The sequence below is a fragment of the Lineus longissimus genome, chromosome 12, assembly GCF_910592395.1.
Source record: "Lineus longissimus chromosome 12, tnLinLong1.2, whole genome shotgun sequence".
Taxonomy (NCBI): domain Eukaryota; kingdom Metazoa; phylum Nemertea; class Pilidiophora; order Heteronemertea; family Lineidae; genus Lineus; species Lineus longissimus.
In genome coordinates this window covers 16258675-16278752 of record NC_088319.1, presented here as the reverse complement: position 1 = coordinate 16278752, position 20078 = coordinate 16258675, and the positions used below count along the sequence as shown (strand labels likewise).

At 42.6% G+C, this 20078-nt stretch overlaps 1 protein-coding gene across 3 annotated transcripts in view; it reads left to right on the top strand.

The window, feature by feature from the left end:
• Positions 1 to 20078, top strand: part of LOC135496686 (tensin homolog) — a 42291-nt gene that overhangs the window by 6494 nt on the left and 15719 nt on the right. The window contains exons 2-9 of one of the 3 annotated variants that reach the window (XM_064786150.1): positions 5711 to 5791; positions 6382 to 6456; positions 6760 to 6780; positions 7657 to 7803; positions 8232 to 8525; positions 8774 to 9277; positions 9466 to 9731; positions 13631 to 13651. In XM_064786150.1, coding sequence (XP_064642220.1) covers positions 5711 to 5791; positions 6382 to 6456; positions 6760 to 6780; positions 7657 to 7803; positions 8232 to 8525; positions 8774 to 9277; positions 9466 to 9731; positions 13631 to 13651 — 1409 coding nt within the window. The remainder of the gene's footprint in view (positions 1 to 5710; positions 5792 to 6381; positions 6457 to 6759; positions 6781 to 7656; positions 7804 to 8231; positions 8526 to 8773; positions 9278 to 9465; positions 9732 to 13630; positions 13652 to 20078) is intronic. The other 2 variants (XM_064786153.1, XM_064786151.1) reach the window with 2 other exon arrangements.

The following is a 20078-nucleotide window of genomic DNA, read 5'->3' as shown; positions in this document are numbered from 1 at the left end:
AACTATCCGCCCAGCGCTCAACTATCCCACTGATCCCCCTGTGCATGAACTCATTTCAAAGTGACTCACATTCCATCGGTGATAATTTAGTGAAATCAGTAAAATCAGTAAAATCAGCCAGAGTTTCCTTGGATACTGGTACGTGAGCTCAAAAAAAACCCATTTTGGTTTCCTTTTCAATTTGTGATAGCATGGCTGACTAGGTCTTTAATTATCGCTGGAGTAGATTGGGGAAGATTGCCATGTGCTGCTGACAGGATCCGCAATTTGATATCCTGTGTTCCTTTATTAGGAGCCTGATGAGGAGGAATCAATCAGTTTGTGGTTGCTGGTGCTCTATTTTCTAACTGAGATGTCTGAGATGGATGAGGCACCGTGTTGGAAAAGCAATGGTTTGTCATTATTTCTGATACTGGCTTTCAAGGTTAGTCCTGCATGTCCTGTGAAGTCGGGTGAAATTGATCCATTTGTCAATCGCCGAAAATCTCACCACCAGAATTCTTTAATGTTTGCCCTGATTTGATCAGGATATGTAGCATTTTGGTCAGGGCTGTCAGTGGAAAGGTTGCTTCTGATCATTTCGGTAGACTTCTCGCCTGGAATAGCGAGAATGGCACTCCTTCAAGGTGTTGGCCTAATTGTTCTGTAACCGAAGCGTGGTTTTTAGCCTTGCTGACCAAATTTCCACTAACATCACGACTTATGTGTCCAATGCAAGCCCTCCTCGGCTTGGTCAGAAAAAAAAACCCGCTTGAAACTGGTGTCCAGAGCCCACCTGCTCTTCATTGTTCAAGCTCCTAACTGCTGCCTTGAAGAGTGTGTATTCCATTACCTTTCCGAGTCTGCTTGTCCCATTGGAGCAGTCTAGAGCGTAAAAGAGATTAGAACGAGGTACCATCAACAAGATTTATGGGGAGAAACCTGGAACGTCATTTCTATGGTTACTGCACGGAAGGTGATATATTCTGTTGTGATCAGAGAAAAAATTTCGCTTGATTTTTTTCTGAAGATTCGGTTTAAGGAATTAATACAGAGGGGGTTGTCTTGACAGAGAGGGGCTGCTTTGGCATAACTTTTGGAAATCGGATCCTGATTATTCCTGAGCATTCTGTATATGACCTTTCCATTGAGGATCAATTTTATAAAGCCTAACATAAAATATAATGCAATAGTGTAACACGTCCTTGGAGCAAGTCATGGAACAAAGCATCTATTATCTAATGAAAAAGGGATCATTTTTCATCTGAGTTCGGTGACAAAAGGATTACTGAATGAGACTGGACGAGCCTTTTTAATTGCTGTTTATAATAAGCTACTCTGACATTTTCCCTTCTCTCGTATCAATGCCACTTCCATCATCATCAGGACATCCCAAAGGTTGGAGCTTGGCTTACAAAGTTTTAGTAAACAGCAGATACAAGACCTGGCCGCTGCTCATGACATCCTCATGCTTGATATGAAATGCTTGCAGCATGGCAGCCGATCCATTTATGCCGTTGTTGTAAATATCTTTCCCTTTGGGTCGTTTCCCATTAGTGTCCTGCCCTGCCACTGATCATATGCCTTGTGTATCTAATGTTATGAAGCCCGTGATGTAGCGACTGGTAATCTAATTTGCTCTACAAATTGATTTAGAATTAATTGATTAAGTTTGGGGCGACATGTTGGAAAGAAGTCCTGTTATTTGTGGAACTTAGTAGAATATTACTGTTAAGCAAACCTCTGAGGGAAGTTGAAGTAGTATTCGATTTTGTTTGAAGAAAATGTATGGTAGTCAAGAAGAAGCGTTCATCGCAAATGTAATCGCTTGTTGTGCAGGGCTCGACGTCAGATCTGGTTCAGAACAAATTTCAAAGGGTAATCCCTCGTGATTTGTGAGTATTGTTGTTCTTTGATAAAAAGGTCTATCGTTGATCTTTCTAGATCAGTTTCATCTTGGCTTTGGATGTAAGTAAGCTAATGTAAAACGAGCATTGTTGATTTCTGAACTTCCTTTCATTCCCACAGATCGTCTGCTACAGAAAGTACACATGATCCTCTGTGTAATGTATACAGGATGCGCTGTGTGGGCACTGTTAGGCTATGTTCCGTTACTCACATCTACTATGTGATTCAGTCCCACACCATTTCACATGCCTAATGTTGTGGTCGGTGAGTTCAGCAATATGGGATTTATTGACAGTTGTTTGAATCAAAAACGTTCAAAATGTAGCCTTTACTGTGTGAACAATCTTTTGGTCCTCCATTGAATAAGTTGAGAAATACTTTGAGACGGAGGCAGCTTGACTATGCAGACGCTGTGAAATGGTGTAATCTACATGCCCCCTGACTTCCTCTGGAGTCTTCACCATGACTTATAGCAAATGAGAGCCAAGAGAACAGTGATCACAGTGTATCATCAGCTCGATAACCAAGAAAACCACAGCCTCAAAGTGCACTCTAGCCTTTCATGTCACCTTCATATGTATGCAGCCTGAGCTGGTGATCGGTGTGGGCTGTAAATCGGAATTAGCATCTCCGGTATCCGGAATTGAGATGGTATAACGGCCCATTAATGTCAACGCTGTAGACCGATTTCTCATCAATCCTGGGTTATTTCGCTCCTCCTTATCCGATGGTGGTATGTTCTTGTACATATTGATGTAAATTGGATAAGAATTAGGGCTCTAGGAAAATTCGTCCCCGGATAATTCGTCCCCGGAAAACTCGTCCCCGGAAAATTCGTCCCCGAGAAAATTCGTCCCTGGAAAATTCGTCCCCGAGGAAAATTCGTCCCCAGATAATTCGTCCCCGTGGATAATTCGTCCCTGGAAAATTCGTCCCTGAGGAAAATTCGTCCCCGGAATATACGTCCCCGAGGATAATTCGTCCCCGGAAAATTTAACAAAAGTTGAAAGTTTCCGACATTACTTTCTAGTAATAACTACTACCTACTCCTTTCGACTTTTCTCATTCAGTGTTATATCTCTATTTACTACCCTACTAGCTAGTTACCTACTCCACTTTTTTCATAGTAGGTAGAGGTAGGCAGGCAAAATAAATTTTTTTTTCTTCAAATAAGTATTTTTACTGGTCAGAATGAAAGAAAAGCTCTAAATTCTTCCATAAAATATTTTGCCTGCCTACCCTACCTACTATAAAAATAGTGGGGTAGGTAACTAGCTAGTAGGGTAGTAAAGAGAGATATTACACTGAATGAGAAAAATCGAAAGTAGTAGTTATTACTACAGTCCATTCGACAAGACTTAAGGGTCTTAGAAAGTAAAGTCAGAAACTTTTAACTTTGTAAAATTTTCTGGGGACGAATTATTTTCGGGGACAAATTTTCCTAGGGGACGAATTATCCAGGGACGAATTTTCCTTGGGGACGAATTATCCGGGGACGAATTTTCCTAGGGGACGAATTATCCTCGGGGACGAATTATCCGGGGACGAATTTGCGGGGACGAATTTTCCGGGGACGAATTATCCGGGGACGAATTTTCCTGTAACCAAGAATTAGCAGTGTGGTGTTGTGCTCCAGACACCTGCCAAGGGCACTGTGGTTGTGGATCCAGACCCCTACCAAGGATGGAGTGGACCAGTAGTGCTATTTTGCTCCTCCTGATGTGAGCTATATTCAACTTCCACATCACTTTGGGCACTGACATGAGAGAGTTTCCTTCAGACAAAAGCCAGTTTGTTCTATAGCCCAAGGTGTTGACAGAGCGTTGACTGGCTCAAAGCCCTTCTAAATTGGGAAATTATCGATGATATGATGGGATGCCAGCGGGCATGAATGGTCGGAAAATATCTTGAAAGCCCATTTGCTCAATTTCAAGTGTGTCTTTGAGGACAAATTAGGGTGAGGGAGGTGGTGATGGAGTCTTCTTCAGGTTGCTCGGGGTCTATATAACATATCTACGTGTACATGTTAGTTGACTGTTTCTACTACATGAGAGTTGAGAAAGAATGGCACACAGGTGCAAAATGGAGCAGGCCCATCTTTCATCATGATTACTCAGGTTGTCTGACCTGTTCTGTGTTGTGTCTGCATTCTGGTTAATTGGGGCCTAGAAGATCCTGTCAGCAATGCTTTTCTGAGGTTCGGATGAGAACTGAACTCTCATTCTCAAGGTGAGGTCAGCAGTTGCCTGTAATTCAGCCCTATCATCTTGACACACAGTCCAAAACTACAGCAGTAACATTTCAAATGCCACAGATTGGTTCTACACACCTTTTGATCATCACATAGCGATGGAAGCGTTGACAGCCTTCGAAGTTGTGCATTATTTCAAATACCCTTCAGGCCGCCTTGCCTATAACTCAAGAAGAAATCGATGGTTCTTAATCCGTCTGGGATATTCGTGGCAGATCTTAAGGGATCCTTGATACCTGATGATGGTATTAGATATTGCCTGGGGCATTCAGAGCATTTGTCATTTTCACCGCAATGCATTCAGATTATACAGGGTATTCGTTGTTTTATCCTGATCATGTGGGGGAGGGGATGTCACAACAAGACGTCACACCATGTTGGGCCAATAACGGCACCGAGCATAAGCTTACATATTATGTCTGTGCGAAGAATGATTGTGGACAGCTTTACTTATCAACTCTTGCAGTATCAGATCTAATTACATGACACCCCTGCAGCCAGCTTGACTGGCTCAGATGTGATCAGCCACAATAAGATGCTTCGATTTTTCCTCATCGTTGCTGTGCCATTAGTCGTCCAGCATGCTGAATTGAGACGATAACCGCCAACGATAAATACCCGATCAATTGAAAGAGAGACTGGTGTATCAGAATGTTGCCTTGTCACATCAAGGTTTATCAAAATCTCATCAACTCTAGGCCGCAGCATTGGCTGGTGTTCAGGTCATGGTTTTCAAGGCAAACACCAGATCTTTAGCGCAAATGTTTCCTGGTCATGTCCCTTCCTTAGAATGAGGGAGGTTTCCGGAAGCAAAAGTGCATCCTCAAAGGATATACATTGTAATATCAGTTCCCGATGGATTCCATGTGCTTCCACTTACTTCTTGAGCAGGGCCATAAAATCAGTTCCCAATCCCATCATGAATAACTGGTCATGAAATAATATTTTCTTTCCAGTGCGATTTCTTTTCAAAAGTATAATCGTACAAAACACTTCCTACAAATAGTGTTTACGTAAAGTTTGACGTCTGCAAGGAACCTTCATGAATATTTTACCATATTTTATCAACCGCGTACAAAAATGGAAAAAATCCGATAAAAACATTTCGCAGTTACCAGCCGTGATCCGAAATATGATCGGAATAATGCGATTATGGTTGCAAGTATTGATCAGGCGTGCCGAAGCGGCCCTCTCGAATCAAGTGGCTATTAGCGGGCAACCTGGCTACTTGGCCGACTCGGCAGATAAATCTGATGCCTTCAACACACAAAATATGATTGTCAGCAATAACGCTGCGTCAGACAAGAGAAATAACCTGATACGTTCGGTTGGTAAGATCAAAGAGTTTTGGGAGAGATGCGCTGATTTCATATTGATTTCTGATTTGTTCTCGAATCTAGCCTCAACTCAACCCTACAAGCAATTTGTCACGTTATCAGAAGTTTTTTGGACCAGAAACGGCATCATGAGCACTGTGGTCGAATCTTGAATATAATTTGAAATCACACTGGGAGAACTGGTAGCGTTGACTTTTATGGATTTCTAATATTTTTGTTGATTTTGTCTTTGCAGTACATCGGTTCGTTTGCTGTGCTCGGGACGGAACAGGCAGCAAGAACAGAATACGTCAGACAACAGCTCGAGGAAATGAGGGTAGGTGTCCTATTGGGTGGACTTCGGCTTAAGTGTTAATCAAGATATGCTGGGGTTCTGCCTTGGGGAGGGGTACAAGAAGGGATAATGGAGTCAGAATTTAGTTTGTATTCTGTACACCATTGCCCATGATATTCTTCTACCAGGATATTCTTCTACCATGATATTCTTCTACCAGGATATCGTTCGGAAGCCTGCTGACAGACATCCCACAAGTTTCAGCTCTTCATTTCAGAAAATCAGATATTGTTGTATTCAGCGCTTAGCTTGATATTTGTATATAGATTTTCAAGGTGTTTCTGATTGATGATATTCAGCATCTCAATCAGCTGTGAACCATTGCTCATAGAGTACATTAGATCACACGTCAACACAGTCGTTGACTCATGGCTCATGCCTCAGCAGCTGTTACTGATGGTTCACTCATATTCTGGTAGGTGGCAGCAGTTGCCTGATAGGTCCTGGCTTCTGATCAGTATTGTAATTATACCATCCTGAAGTCAGTTACCCCCCTCAAATATTAGGATCATGGGGATTGTTTGTTACATCTCTCAAGAGTCATTTTGACCTCTTTCACTTTTTCTTTTTAGAACGTGACTAAAAGCAAGTCCATCCTACTTGTGATATCTCTCTCAGGTGTTAAAGTCTGCAGCAGTAACGGAGACGTAAGTTAAAAGTTTATTCCTTGCTTTTTGCCACCTGGCTCCTGAGACTATCGTTTGGAAATTTGAAGGAGGAATATCAATTTTGCCAAGAAAATTTAAATTGGCCAGAACTGTTTGGTAATTGAAGTCGACTGTTCCATGACATTGCAGCCTACTAACATTTGGACGTGTTATGGAGTAGACAGCTTGTTTCAAGTGATTTGAGAACTTGTGACTTCCCCACATTAGGCCTACCCCTTCTCGTTGCCGTTGCTGATACTATCGTGGGCATATATTAAATATCCTACGTTTTATTCTATTTAGAAAGGGCATTATAGGATACAGGTAGGTGTCCCCTTAAAACGCTTCAAAAACGAGTGATTTGGTTGCTGTGACAACATGACGATTGTGTAGTAACCAACCGAAGGTCACTTTCAGATCACAGACGTCATGTTGTCATGACTACGTCACAGGTCGCTGCAATGACTCGTTTGCAAAGCGCTTTAGGCCCTCTTTAGATTTGAATGGACATGATTTAAACCCCCTCCCCACCCGTGAGACTCCCTCCTTGTTGCAGTGGATGTTGTTGGTCACAATATTTTGTTTGCTTCTCAATAGATTCAAAAATTTTTACTTCATTTATGTAATTGTTCGTGCTGGTGAATCCCTTTGACTTTTTGCAGTTCCAGCCGGCCACAGAATGCATGAAACTCGTCAAATGTATGGTTTCTATGTTGTTGTGTGAAGTCCACTTTATTCCTGTGATATTTGATTTGATTTTTTTGTAACCCGCATGATGATTTGGTTTGTTGTTATTTATGTGATTTGTTGCATCTTGCATGGATATGAGACAGCAAAAACATGTGAATATTCATGAGGTTTGAGAGAACCAGCTACCAATTAGGGAAGGCATCACATTAGCTGTGCAGGGAATTGTTTTGGACATGTACTGCAAAGTACTCCTTGGGGTAGAGTCTGCAGTCAGTTTGTCAAAAATTGTAGTCTAAGTCTGAGAATGTGCCAGCAAAGGGTTTAAATGGTTAAAACTATGTTACATATTACTTGCCGAGTCCATTCCAGTTAAACTCCCCTCTGAGGACTGCAAATTAAACAACCAGAACCAGGGGCAAAAATCTTGCCAAAACTGCAAGTGATCTTTCTCATTCCGATAAACATGACCACTGGTGCAAGATTGGTAATCTCTTGTCCGTTCTATTTCAGAGTGTCTACATGGCCCACGCTATGAAGCGGATATCATACGCCACATGTGATCCAGAGTTCTGCCAGTTTTCATTCCTCGCTCGGGAGCCGAAGGGACAGATGAATGTACAGTACTGCCATGCGTTTATAACAGAATCACCAGAACAGGTGAGGGGTGCTTTCCTTAGGGTCACAGGAATGTCAGACTTGCAATTTTTATTGCAGAAATCTGATATTTATTGCATGCAACAAAAATTGCCAGCCTTCAGGTTTCACAATTGACCTATTGAGTACATCTGTCCGTGTACGCAACAAACTGAGAAATGAATGTTGAAATTCGTATTCAATATGTGTGTTACAAATCTCAAACAAATGGGCTAGGCCTTAAAGCAGACAGTTGAATCATGACTAATTAAGCATGAAACAGGACCTAATCATGCACAGCCTATTAGTTAAAACAACATGTGCTTTACCTAACTTTGGTGCTGCCATCTGATAATTGGATGTGGAACTAATATCAATGAGCATTTGTGAACAGTGAAACCAGCAATTTATCTTACATGCTCACACAACTGATAATCACTTTTTTTTTCCAGGCCGAGGAGTTAAATACAATTGTAGGAAACGCTTTCAAAATGGCGTACGCAAGTCAACGAAAAAAGCAGCCAACCTTTAACGAATTGATCGAGGAACAGTTGAAAAGGCAGAAGGCCAAACAAGAGGAGACAGAACATCAAGCCAAACAAGATCTTACGAAACGCTTGTCGCTGATTTCCACGCCGACAGCGGCTGATATGGCGAACACACGGCGGGAGGCCAAGAAGCAACAAAGTATTGAGATCGAGGCTGAAAAAGAGGCCAACAGGGTTGTGGGGAAGAATAAAGTCTGGGTAAGTGTCGTATCGAGATAATATCAATATCATCTCCTCCATGTTACATATTTTAAGGGCCAACCTGGGGTAGTTGATCTTCATTGACCATCAACACCTCTGGAGCATTGGTGTTGGAAATCCCGGCATGTCCCCCCTACTAGTCAGGTTGAAATGAAGGCATTGATGGCGTTCCTTGAAACATGAAAGTTGTGAATATATGAACGATTATCATCGGTCTCATTCCCAATCTCCCAATCACATTCCAGGCCAAACAGGCAGTGCCAAAACAAAAACATCGAGCAGGACTTCCCGATGGTAGCAGCGAATCGCCTCCTCCACCTTTATTAAAACAGATCGAACTCGATCCCCCGCGATCATATGGGTCGCCTGTAGTCTCCCTCAAGGAAAGCATAGACAATCAGGAGACACTGGCGGTCCATCACCGTCTCGCAAGTCCGTCACAATCATTTGATTTTACAAACGATCGAAGACAATCACATGAGCAGTCTAGTCCGGTCACAACGCGTCATCGCCATTCTAGTGATAAACAGGGTAGCCCAAAAGGAACGGAAAAACGTAGTAGTCCGCATGGAACGGAAAAACGGAGTAGTCCACTAGGATCGAAGGAACGAGGTAATGGAAGTCCGTTAGGAACGAGGGAGAGGAGTAGTCCGATCGGGACAAGGGAACGAAGAACGAATGGTCATGCTAACAGAGAGGAGGTGGAGTGTATACATCCTACTTTAGGAAGGAAAGGATCAGATCCAGTGGTAAGCAACCATCTCTACTTCCTCTTCTTCTGCATTCGGAATTCCCATGCTTTGTAAATCCTAGCTACCCCTGCTCTGAATCATTGATGAGCGATTGGTTGCTATTTTGTCGCAAGTCTGCTCAGAAAACTTGTCGACTTGATTTCACCTTTTAAGAGTCCTGCTTTTCATGTTTTGTTCCCTTCCAGTCACGGTCGTCCAGTAAACACACTGACATGAGCAACAGACCTTTGCCGGCACCACCTGATAAGGAACAAACACACTCTGACGGCAGCAGGCCCTCTAGCGGCCAACAGGACAACTACAGGCGATCGTCAAGTGATCCGGTTGTGCCGTTAACGTTGAGGCATGGTGAAGGTCGCAGTGCTTCGCCAAGTGGCAATCAGCGGTACCAGAATGACAGTTCTCTTCGGAGGCCAGAAAATGGTCACGATGCTCCGCCCCTTCCAACAAGGTAATCCCCTTTTATAAATCCTCGTGGACACGACATTCACAGAAGATCTGTCTCAGTGTTCTCCATGGGAATGTATGGTAGGGTGGGCTACTCTACAACTGTAAACTGAGTGAAAATGAGCAAACTCACCAACTTTTATCTTCACAAAGATTCCGTGGTTAGGAACATCTTTACCAGAAAGCCAGTTTCATAAGAAATTACCACCCTTGGCATCCTGAAAATCTAAGTTCTCAGTTCACCATCCTTACAACAATGAATGGAGAACACTGATGCATGTATGCATGTTGAAGCAGACTGTAATCCTTCTCAATGACAAGTCGTTCAGAGTCGGAAGGGACATGTTGCCCTTATCTTCCTTATGAGAGATGGGTGTAGGGTCAAAATTGCCCTGCTGGTTGCATTGGCTTCATGAGCAGCTTATCTCAGTTGTCGGTCATACACTGCTGGTTCGACTAAAAGGTTTCAAGAAAGACCAGGGTATGTAATTGGATGAGACCATGTGGTTTGCTGTATTTCCAGATAGAATCCTCTCTGACTTTATAGTGGTTGTTGCCCTTTGGATGTTTGTTTAGTTCCTCGTTTATCCCCTAGAGGTGCTGGTGGTTGATCATCATTGATACCACTCATACTTACTGCATTGAATCGTCATCAGTTACTGGCTACTGTGTGAGGAAATTAACGGGAGCCTGGATACAGCTTGCTACTGAGTTCAATTTTGGATTCAACTAATATTTTGACAGGAATTTCATGAGAAAACATGCCGATTACGTGGTCATAGGACCTGATTTGTTTCCCGTATAATTTGGATGTAATTGCGATGAGTTGATAAAAGGATCGACTGCTTCTATCCGAGGAATGTTTCCGTTGCTAGGAGTGAACACTGTTCATAGATTCAGCTTTTAAAGGAGTTTCAGACTGAAAGTGGTTTCTCTGCAGGTCCCTGGAAATTCGCCCTTGTAATTGGGTACATTTCATGAAATTATTGCTAGTTTTATTGATTGCCGTATATAAGCTAGCTAAATTTAGCATAGTGTGTCATTGTCATTTCATAGCTAGCCATCTAGCATCAGTTAGCGAGCATGAGGGTGTGGAGTTCCATTGTATTTTGATATTGGAAGTGGAGGTATTTAGATGTGTATCAGTTGAAAGGTTTTTCACAGAAATGAAAATTGTTGGGTGAGAAGTGCTAATGTAATAGCCAGTGGGCTTGAATTCAGATCTCAGTTAGGCCTTTATTGGAAGAGCGGTACTCTGGATTCAGATATTCCATTTGGTGTTTGAACTGAGCTGATGTTGTTGTCCGCCCCCTCGCCCAGAGAGCTTACAAGAATTCACCCCAAAAAGTTGAATACGGCCCTACTGAGTACTGGTAAGCATGGGCAAGTGATGGTTCCACAGAGGTGGTCAGTTGCTCATCCAGGGAGTGCTCAACTCTGCACTTACTGATTTTGAATAAAAGAAGATACCTCGTTTATATCTCTGCAGACCTGGCATGAGACCTCCTCACAACCTACTTGTACGTCTTCAACAACGCTGGGGTAAAAAACAGGCTTGAGATAATAATAACACGACACCAAGGGCTGCTTGATACCGTAGTGTCTGCAAGAGTGCAGCTTCTGTTTTACTCTTGGTGAATCATGGCACTAGACATGTATGTGTGATGATGAAGTTGCATGAGATTGGATGCACATTGAGAAGCATTATAAAAACTTGGTTCTCCTAACGCAGTTTTCATTTTAGCCCCTGACCACTTTCATAGAGGCTTAGATCTTCAGTGCCCATCACATAGAGTTTCATCCCTATGTGGTGTGAAAGAACTGGTAGAAGTCAGAATACTGACTACCATTCTGTAGCATGATATCAGGAATGGATCAAATTGCCGTAGTGTACCAAGTCCACGTATAATCTTGACAGCATAAATACCCAGCGTGCTAGCATAAAATGAAAAATAAAGAAAAGTGGCCTGTTTTTTACCATGCTGGAATTGTGGGAAGGTGCATTGTGTACATGTCCTCTGCAGGAGCCAGGAAAAAACTATCAGCTTGCCATGAAGTTGTCATCCAATTATTGTGCGATATGGATAAATTATTTAACCCTACGGTGGTTTAACTGCTCTCGACAAAGTGTGTGTTAGCAGAGTATGTCCTTAGTGTTCTGTTTGTGGCATGATGGCGTCGGGCGAGAGAGGTGCCCTATCGATTCTGGGCTGACAGTATGATGGGTCCACCTCTTCTCTATAAAATAGTTAGGGCAGGAAGAAGTAAATTAACTTTTACTTCTCCCTGCCTTTAAAAAAAAAATTATGACGAAAATGAAAAAAAATGAAAAAAGGTCCTCTGCTGCCTTTAGCCCTTCCTGGGTTTGAACCCTGGGTCCCCCGAGTCCGAATCCCTGTCTCTACCCCTAGACCAGAGGGACTTCACACCTTGCTATGGTCTTTCTTTCACTATGAATGAAAGGCTTTTGTTTGATCTGGACTCTGGTTGGCTGTTTGGAATGGCAATCACCAGAAACCAATGAATTGTTTACTAACCAAAACTAACTTAGGCATTTTGTTGCTGAATCTGAGTTGTTTCCTGAAATCGTTTTAGGAGATTGGAGCAATCTTTCCTCCTCGGTGTGTAATATCACTATCAGATTGTCAGAAGTGGTGTACTACTACAAAGGAAGTCAGATGACTTAAAGCCGATGGTTCAGATATCCTCTCCCGAGGAAAGGTCAAAGCTGTGCACTCGGGAATGTTTGGAGAGTTTGTCTTCTCTTGGACTAGGTGTACCTTCTGAAGGCTGAAACTTGTAGTTTTAAACGAAGCACCATCATCAGCCATGGCCTCAGTAGGCGGGCTGAGGATGCTGGCTGTGAAGCAAACCACTGCTGCCGTATCTTGCCCTGTAACTCACCCCTGTTGAGATTAGATTTGAGGTTGTGTTTCCAATGTGGGAGTTCTGTCTGACTAAGAGTGTGTTCTTCCTTTCTCATCATAGAATAGTTTTGAAACCTCCAACATTTAGTCCACACGTCATGTCACCTTTATATGTTGATCATATCGTTGTCTCGTACTGTTATGTATCTAGTCGAGTCACATTCCTCGAGAACAGCCGTTATCTTGTCTGACGGGATCACTTGAGAAACGCTGTTTGGGAATTTCAATTTGATTGCATTAGAAGATCGTTAAATGAAGTATTAGATTGATTAATTGACTTCCTTTCATTTGCTGATTGGTATGCAGACTTGTAACATGAGCTATACAACACACAACTCAGAATAATTCTCTGCTTAAAGGATGAGTCTTGGTAAGAGTAACTTGTGATGCTGGATTGGCTATTCAATATAGGATTCAAAACAGTTCACAGCTTTAAGGAGTTCACAGCTTTAAGACTGTCTTGGGACAAAATCAACCACTCGTTGGCCAATTCATGAACACTTGTCATAATTTGAAGGTCATTGTCTGCTTCAATACAAATTTTGTTTTGAATGAAATCTTTCCTTTCAGTCTTGTTGAACTGGCTTTTGCTGTAGTCCAGAGGCTGAGGCCACCTTTCTAATAAAGCATCAGTTTGGCTCACCTAACAATCAGCTCTCAATGATTAGTAATCTTGGCAAAGTTTTGGCCGTAGTTTAGGCTCTTCTAGGTGACTTCGAATGTGCATGGATCCTGGATGCTGGATCAGTAAGGTAAAGTGGTTCAATTATAGTTAGGTACAGTTATTGCCCCTACAGTGTAGAAAACAGGTGGCAGGACATGTTTATGCACACAAATGCTGTAATTGTACCATGGGGCTATAATTGTCCTCCCTTACCATAGATTTGTCCTGAGATGTGATGATTTTCCCTTGACCATTCCTTGCCTGAAATATTCCACCGGAATGATCATGTATCGTTTGTCAATGTTTTTGCAGACTGTCCGACTATGTTTGGAGGTAAGAGATTGTCCCGCTCCTGAATGCTTGAACAATGATCATCTCGGTGTAACCTGTCAGCGGTCAATGTGAACATCTAGTTTTGCAACAATCACCAGTCAAGGCCTTGTTTGATACATTTGGTCATCGATTCATTCAAGAATCAAGCGTTTCTTTAACCAATGTATCTGTGTGCTATTTGAATTTACCTGTTTGTGCTGGTTTAGACGTAAAACTAGATTTGACAATTGTCGCTGGATCCCAATACTGCAGAATCCACCAACACTTCAAACACCCGCTTATTTCTTATTGCGTGTCCTTATAAAATGTTGATTGCATGAACATCCATAACCCGCCCGCTTCAAGGTTTTGGTCCCCCCCCCAAGTTAAACTGAGATGATCCGTAGTGTAGTGAGCTTGGAATTGCTTGATCAAGTCAACTCAGGACCATTTATAAATGAGAGTGAGTCCAAATATAAATATGTCACCTTGATTCTGAAGTCTGGTGAATAGAGAGGACCATTCTGTTATAAATGGTCCTGCTGCTTACGGAGTGATTTCCATCCGATCACCAACATCAGCTTTGTGTGTGAACCATCACCTTTTCCACCATACCTTTGTTGTTCCGTAACATCTATTTCAGGGCAAGCAGCGTTTCATTGGATGCTGGTTTCGGTGGATCGTCATTTTGCTCAAGTTACAAAACATCATTGGTTGAAATAGACGAGCCTTTAGCGGGTATATTGTCAACTTCCAAAGGCCCATAACAATCATTATTAATCTGATTTGCCGCGCTGGATAAAACTTGGGGCCGAAACAGTTAAGAACCTTTCATCAGTCAGTCTGACAGTCCCATGCATGGCCTTGTTGCCAATGTTACTGAACATGACTAGTAGCACAGAGGGTAGGGTGCAAACATTCACATGAACCATTACAGTCAAATCTCTATGGACACATAATGAGAAACATTACAACTCTCATTCGGGCCATTGGTTCTCGCCCAAATGTAGCCAGCAATAGTTAATTAGAAAATAATGATCCTCTATTGGGGGATGATTTTTCCATTAACCTCACTGGAACGTTTCACCCTATTACCAGGATGTAGTGTAATCATGTTATTGGCCCGTGAATTACTGCTGAATGATCGCCAACGGATCCACAATAGCGCGATATTGGAATCGTTGACATCCGTCTGTGCCTCATGTAATCATGATCAAACCTGACAATTGCGTGATAAGGTCTTTTCTCCCTTCGGTATGTTGTAATGTTTTTGAGGAAAAGAGTGTGAGACATGTTTCTAATGTGAGAGAATGTATCATGTGGCAGTAATGTCAGTCTCATCTAATGATTTAGGTGTAAGTAGTGTGATAGTTTATCTCTGCACTGAAATTGGGAACATTGTGTGGGCCTCCAATGCCACCCAAGGTCTACAGCCAAGGCACCTCACATTTGGGCCTCCCTTCTCCTTCACCCTCCCGATCGACCCACCAGTACGCTGGTCATTCTTTAAATCAATGATACCAACACCAAATCAACATCAACCTACAGCCAAGGCACCTCACATTTGGGCCCCCCTTCTCTGCCACACCCTCCCGATCGACCCACTGGTCATTCCTTAAACCATGAATGTTGTGAGATGATGCCAACTCCGAACTGCATCAACCTCTTGATATGTTCACCTGAAGTCAACCAGGTCCAGCATCGACACAGAACCTAATGCTTTTTAAATGGCAAGGCCAGGAACCTCTTGACAACATTCACCTCAGGTCAGACTTAGAGATCAAAGCAAAGGTCTCATCACCATGCAGTGAATGTTCACGTCAGCCTTCCGGAGGTAATGCCGATTTTCTCTCATCATTTGTGCTCCAAGGTGTGGAGAGATCATCCATTCAGTTTGCCCTGATCGTGATTTGTCAGACGCTAGTCACTTGAGGTGATCTCTGATTGCTGGCAGTTCTAATGGAGATCTAATCAAGTTTGAGAAGTTTAATTCAAACTCAATTGGTCGGGATGTCTGCCATCCAAGCACTTCATAGTGGAATCGAAAGAAAACACTTTCCTCCATCCATCTAGGAACCCCAGTCAGTTCCATTTCCTTCTAGAAACACTGACTCAGCTATCATGTCGCATGATACCATCAAGGCCAGCTAGTGAGGCATAAGTATAGTTCAGTTTATACCCCCATGCATCCCCACCACAATGGCTCCCCTGCGATCTGTGAATATCACAATCGACAGCAAATCATCTGGGAAGAAAAAAATATCTATCCGTCCGTCATTTGCTGGTGAGAAACCATGCTTTTTTGCAGCTCACTAAAAAGAGCTGATGGCGATACCAGCAGCAGTAATGGCAAGGACCTGGCCAACATCGTGGATAATGTGCCTCATGGCTGCTACTTTAACACCACTCGCATAATACGTAATTTTGTAACCCTCCAGTTCTTGATTCAAGAGCCAGGTTTTCAGACAAACATCATGATATCATACGTTAAAGCTTTGCACTTTAAAGACAGGTCATGCCAGTTTTGCTATTGCAGGATACTTCTAGTGTCTTTGCAACCAAATGATGTAGGCATCACGACTGATAATGAATAGACTTGGTGTCTTTTGAGAACTGAATAAGGTAGAGAGAATAATGAATAATACGAAGTTCCTGTTAGGTTTATACCAAATCTACAAAGCACCTAAAGAATAACTCCGGTACTAGATTCGTGTGGATGCATTATTCAAGCAATGATACTCAATGTGATTCGTTACTCATGTGACGTTGATTCTGCGTGTAGCCAGGGTGTGATTAGATTCACAATCCAAACTTGATTAAGAATACTTCTACACGAGTTGGCATTCAGCCTCTCCTCCCGGATTGAGAGATTGACAGAATGTGTGAGGGCGTCGTTTTGGGTAATGTCAGATATCGCAAAGATGAGGTAGTCCTCAACGTGTCAGACATTGTTTTCCCTTAGAACCCGTACTCAGCATATTCTGCAGGATTTCCTGTAAGGTTTGCATCAATTTCATCTTAGGTTTCCTGGCTCGCATACTTCACCTCCTCATTATGACTCCTTGAATTGAGATTATCATCCTTTGTAACCATATCATATCGATCCTGTCATCTGCTATCGACAGCTCAGTATAACAGTACTTTTACCAATCTACCCAATCTCTGCAGACGATAGACTGTGTCACTCTTGTCTGTCACTGTCAATATCATACCTCACATACCATGGACTATGTCAGGGTGATGTGTCACAGACCATGTATTGTACAATCTTGCTCTGTCACTGTTGGTATCAGTCACCAGATTATATTATGCTGTAAATGCTTGACCCCTGACATTTTCCATGTCTTCATTACCGGAATAATAGAATCCCAGAGTGGGCTTTATTGAATTGTGGAATCAAACCAGTTACCACTCATGTCATCAGGGATGTCACAGCCACCCGTGAAATTCCCGTGAATTATCTTTCGTTGCTGTACCAATGTGGTTATTGTTGACGGAAATGTTCAATTTTGGAGGTGTCATTCAGTTAGCGTATGATAGCTGTACATTATTCATGTGATTTTCACGGTTGGCTATCAGGTGATGACATAGCTGAGGTGATGCTTCCTTATGCAAGCCACATACCCAATTCTGGTGATGGTTTCACCACTTTCGGGGACAACCCCCTAATCAGCAAAATAGCAATCCGTGTTTTGCTCTGGTTGTGACACCAGTCTTTTCCGCAATGAATGAGAAGCTGAGTTCAAGCACTCAATCAGTCGATCCTCGGCTCAATCAATCACTTACCGTGGTCGGCTGGCGATCAGAATAAATGGCAGGATTGATTCCGTGGTCAGAACTGGCGTCTGTCGTGATTCGTCCTGTCAGCCTGATTGCCAGAGTGGTAACAACCTCATTCGAACTGTCTCTACGTTCCTGTCAGACACTTGAGTAGCATTACAGTTTTCTGGGGTTACTGTCAGACATCTGCATTAGTTGAAGTGGCAACAACCATGTTTTCTATTGGTAACTGTCAGCCTTGAAAAGCCTGTATTGATCACAACCTGATTCATACATATTGATGAAACTGATGCAGCCTTGTGCAAACATATCCTAATCGTCATCGAAAACCCATATTTCTGGGTGTGTAACGGTTGACTCATAGAACCATCTCAGCAAGAACTATCATTATAAATCAAAGCCGTTAATCTTGGCCATTCCCTCTCATGTTCCTCTTCATTAGCCTCGACTCTGATTAATCAATTGAAGATTTAATATCAGAGTTTAGCAAGCTAGCGAACCGATACAAGTCTGAGTTGGAGCTTATGATCCGTATCAAAGAAAGTCATAACCGTGATAAATTTAACTTGCTGCTCTGTCAGATGTGGGCGCTTGTGGCAAATGGAGGAATAGGGAAAATTGAAGAAAGAGGGTAGGCCTGGCCGGAGTCGACATCTCTCTAAGAAAAGCTATGGGGAACAGAGGCAGATTTGCGTCACACTACCATGCTCTTGAGGACCAACGGTGTAAAAGTTTGACCAGTTGAGAGGTGAGGTAGAAGAGACTCCTATCAGCAAGATTGTCCATTGTGATTTCACCAGTTTTTGCAAAGGATGTTTGTTTGCCAAAGCTTCCATTTTGTAGGCCCATGTTCTCTTTCACATCCAGTTTGAGTTTTAATAAAAACCCAACATATCGTTGCCTTTGATCGAATTGTGCGTATCTAATCAGGACAGCCATTAAATGTAATTAGCAAATGGAGGCCATTGCCTGATACGGTCACCATTATCATCAATAACTTAATTGATAATTTGTAATGATTTGGTGGAGAAATTAGTCCTGGGATTAGGGTGTTCTGATCAGTGTCCACCCTCCCTCTGGTTGTACACTTGTTCGCGTCGAGAATGAGTTGGTAAGTTGACTCTTGAGGAAGAGCGAGTGTTGTCTTACGGCAATGGTGCATACCGCAGTAACGATCAAAGCTCACTCTATAGAATGTACGACCATTTAGAATAAGAACTATTTGCTTGGCTTCGGAAGCCTTACGACTTCAGAATGAGATATCGTGTTGCCATGGTCGAGTCCATGTGTCCTCAGTCTGCTGAAGGAAATGTGATCGAAAAGATGAGAAAATCAATTGGTAGATTCGTAGCTGATCATTTGTCATGTGAATGCCATGTTTTGGTACCAGTTGAACAGTTACACCACATCACTGGGGTTGATTAGGGACTTGAATGGTTACGAAATCACGTCACGTGTTAATTTAGGAATTGAACAGTTTCAATGTCACATCAGTCAGCTTGATTTAGGACCTGAATGGTTTTGATATCATATCACCAGATTGTCTAGGACATGACAGCTTACCATATCACATGGCGAGTTGAGAAGGTCAACAGCAGCCAGGCTGTTGATCAGATGTGGATCGTTCTCATGCCATGCGAGGATTTGACGAAGCAATTCATATGATTTCATTGGTATTCATTATCCCCTCCAGTTGCCGCGAGAGCCTAGAGAGTGATCCGCATACGAATCAAGCGGCAATATCGGAGGCGTTTATCAGACGATGTCACGGGTCGGGATAGGTGACTGGGGTGACTTGGTAGACACTGTTCATATCAAGTGAGGAAAGTTTAGATGATAAGAGATTCTGGCCACGAAGAGACGTCAGTTCTGCTGTTACCAACTTGCCCAGTGCTGAAGTCTTCAGACTGATATGACTTCTTACATGTGTTGACATTTGAGTATTGATTTCCTGTCAAAATGTTTTTAATGGTTACATGACTGGATCATCCATTGATTGATGATCGGTTGGATGGACTTGTTGGCTAGCTGGCACAACTCCTTACATGACTGGATCATCCATTGATTGATGTTCGGTTGGATAGACTTTTTGGCTAGCTGGCACAACTCCTAAGTGCACATGAACGCCTAAGTTCAGCTTGTCAGGACACCAAATTTTATTGGAAAATGTATGATCACAGGTTGTGGTCACATAGAACTAACAATATACTTCAGCCTATGCCGAGTCTGCTGTTATTCATAAAGCTTCAAGCATTCCCTGATGAAATCATGTGGGTCTTGCCGACACTGAGAACTGGATACTCCCAGGCCGCACTGGTGGGCTTCAGATTCCACCGCCCTCCTCATATTTCCAGCCGCCAATAAATTTGTTGTGATCGTATTTCCATATTCTAACATTGGGCGGATTGAACGGGGATTCGGGGAGTGCAGCCACCTTAAATAGATTATCACAGATTTGTAGAAATATGTCAGTACCCCTGGGAGAATATGGCAAAAAAACCTGCATCACTCAAAAAATGCCTGACAGTTTCTCCTGACATTCATTCCTCCACGTGTACTGTTGTCCTTGCCAATGACATCTTTCACCTCCATTTTCTGCTGTTTGTTAATCCCGCGGGGCACCAGCTCTCATGGGTGTGTTTATTAATTGAATTAAGCAGAAAGTGAT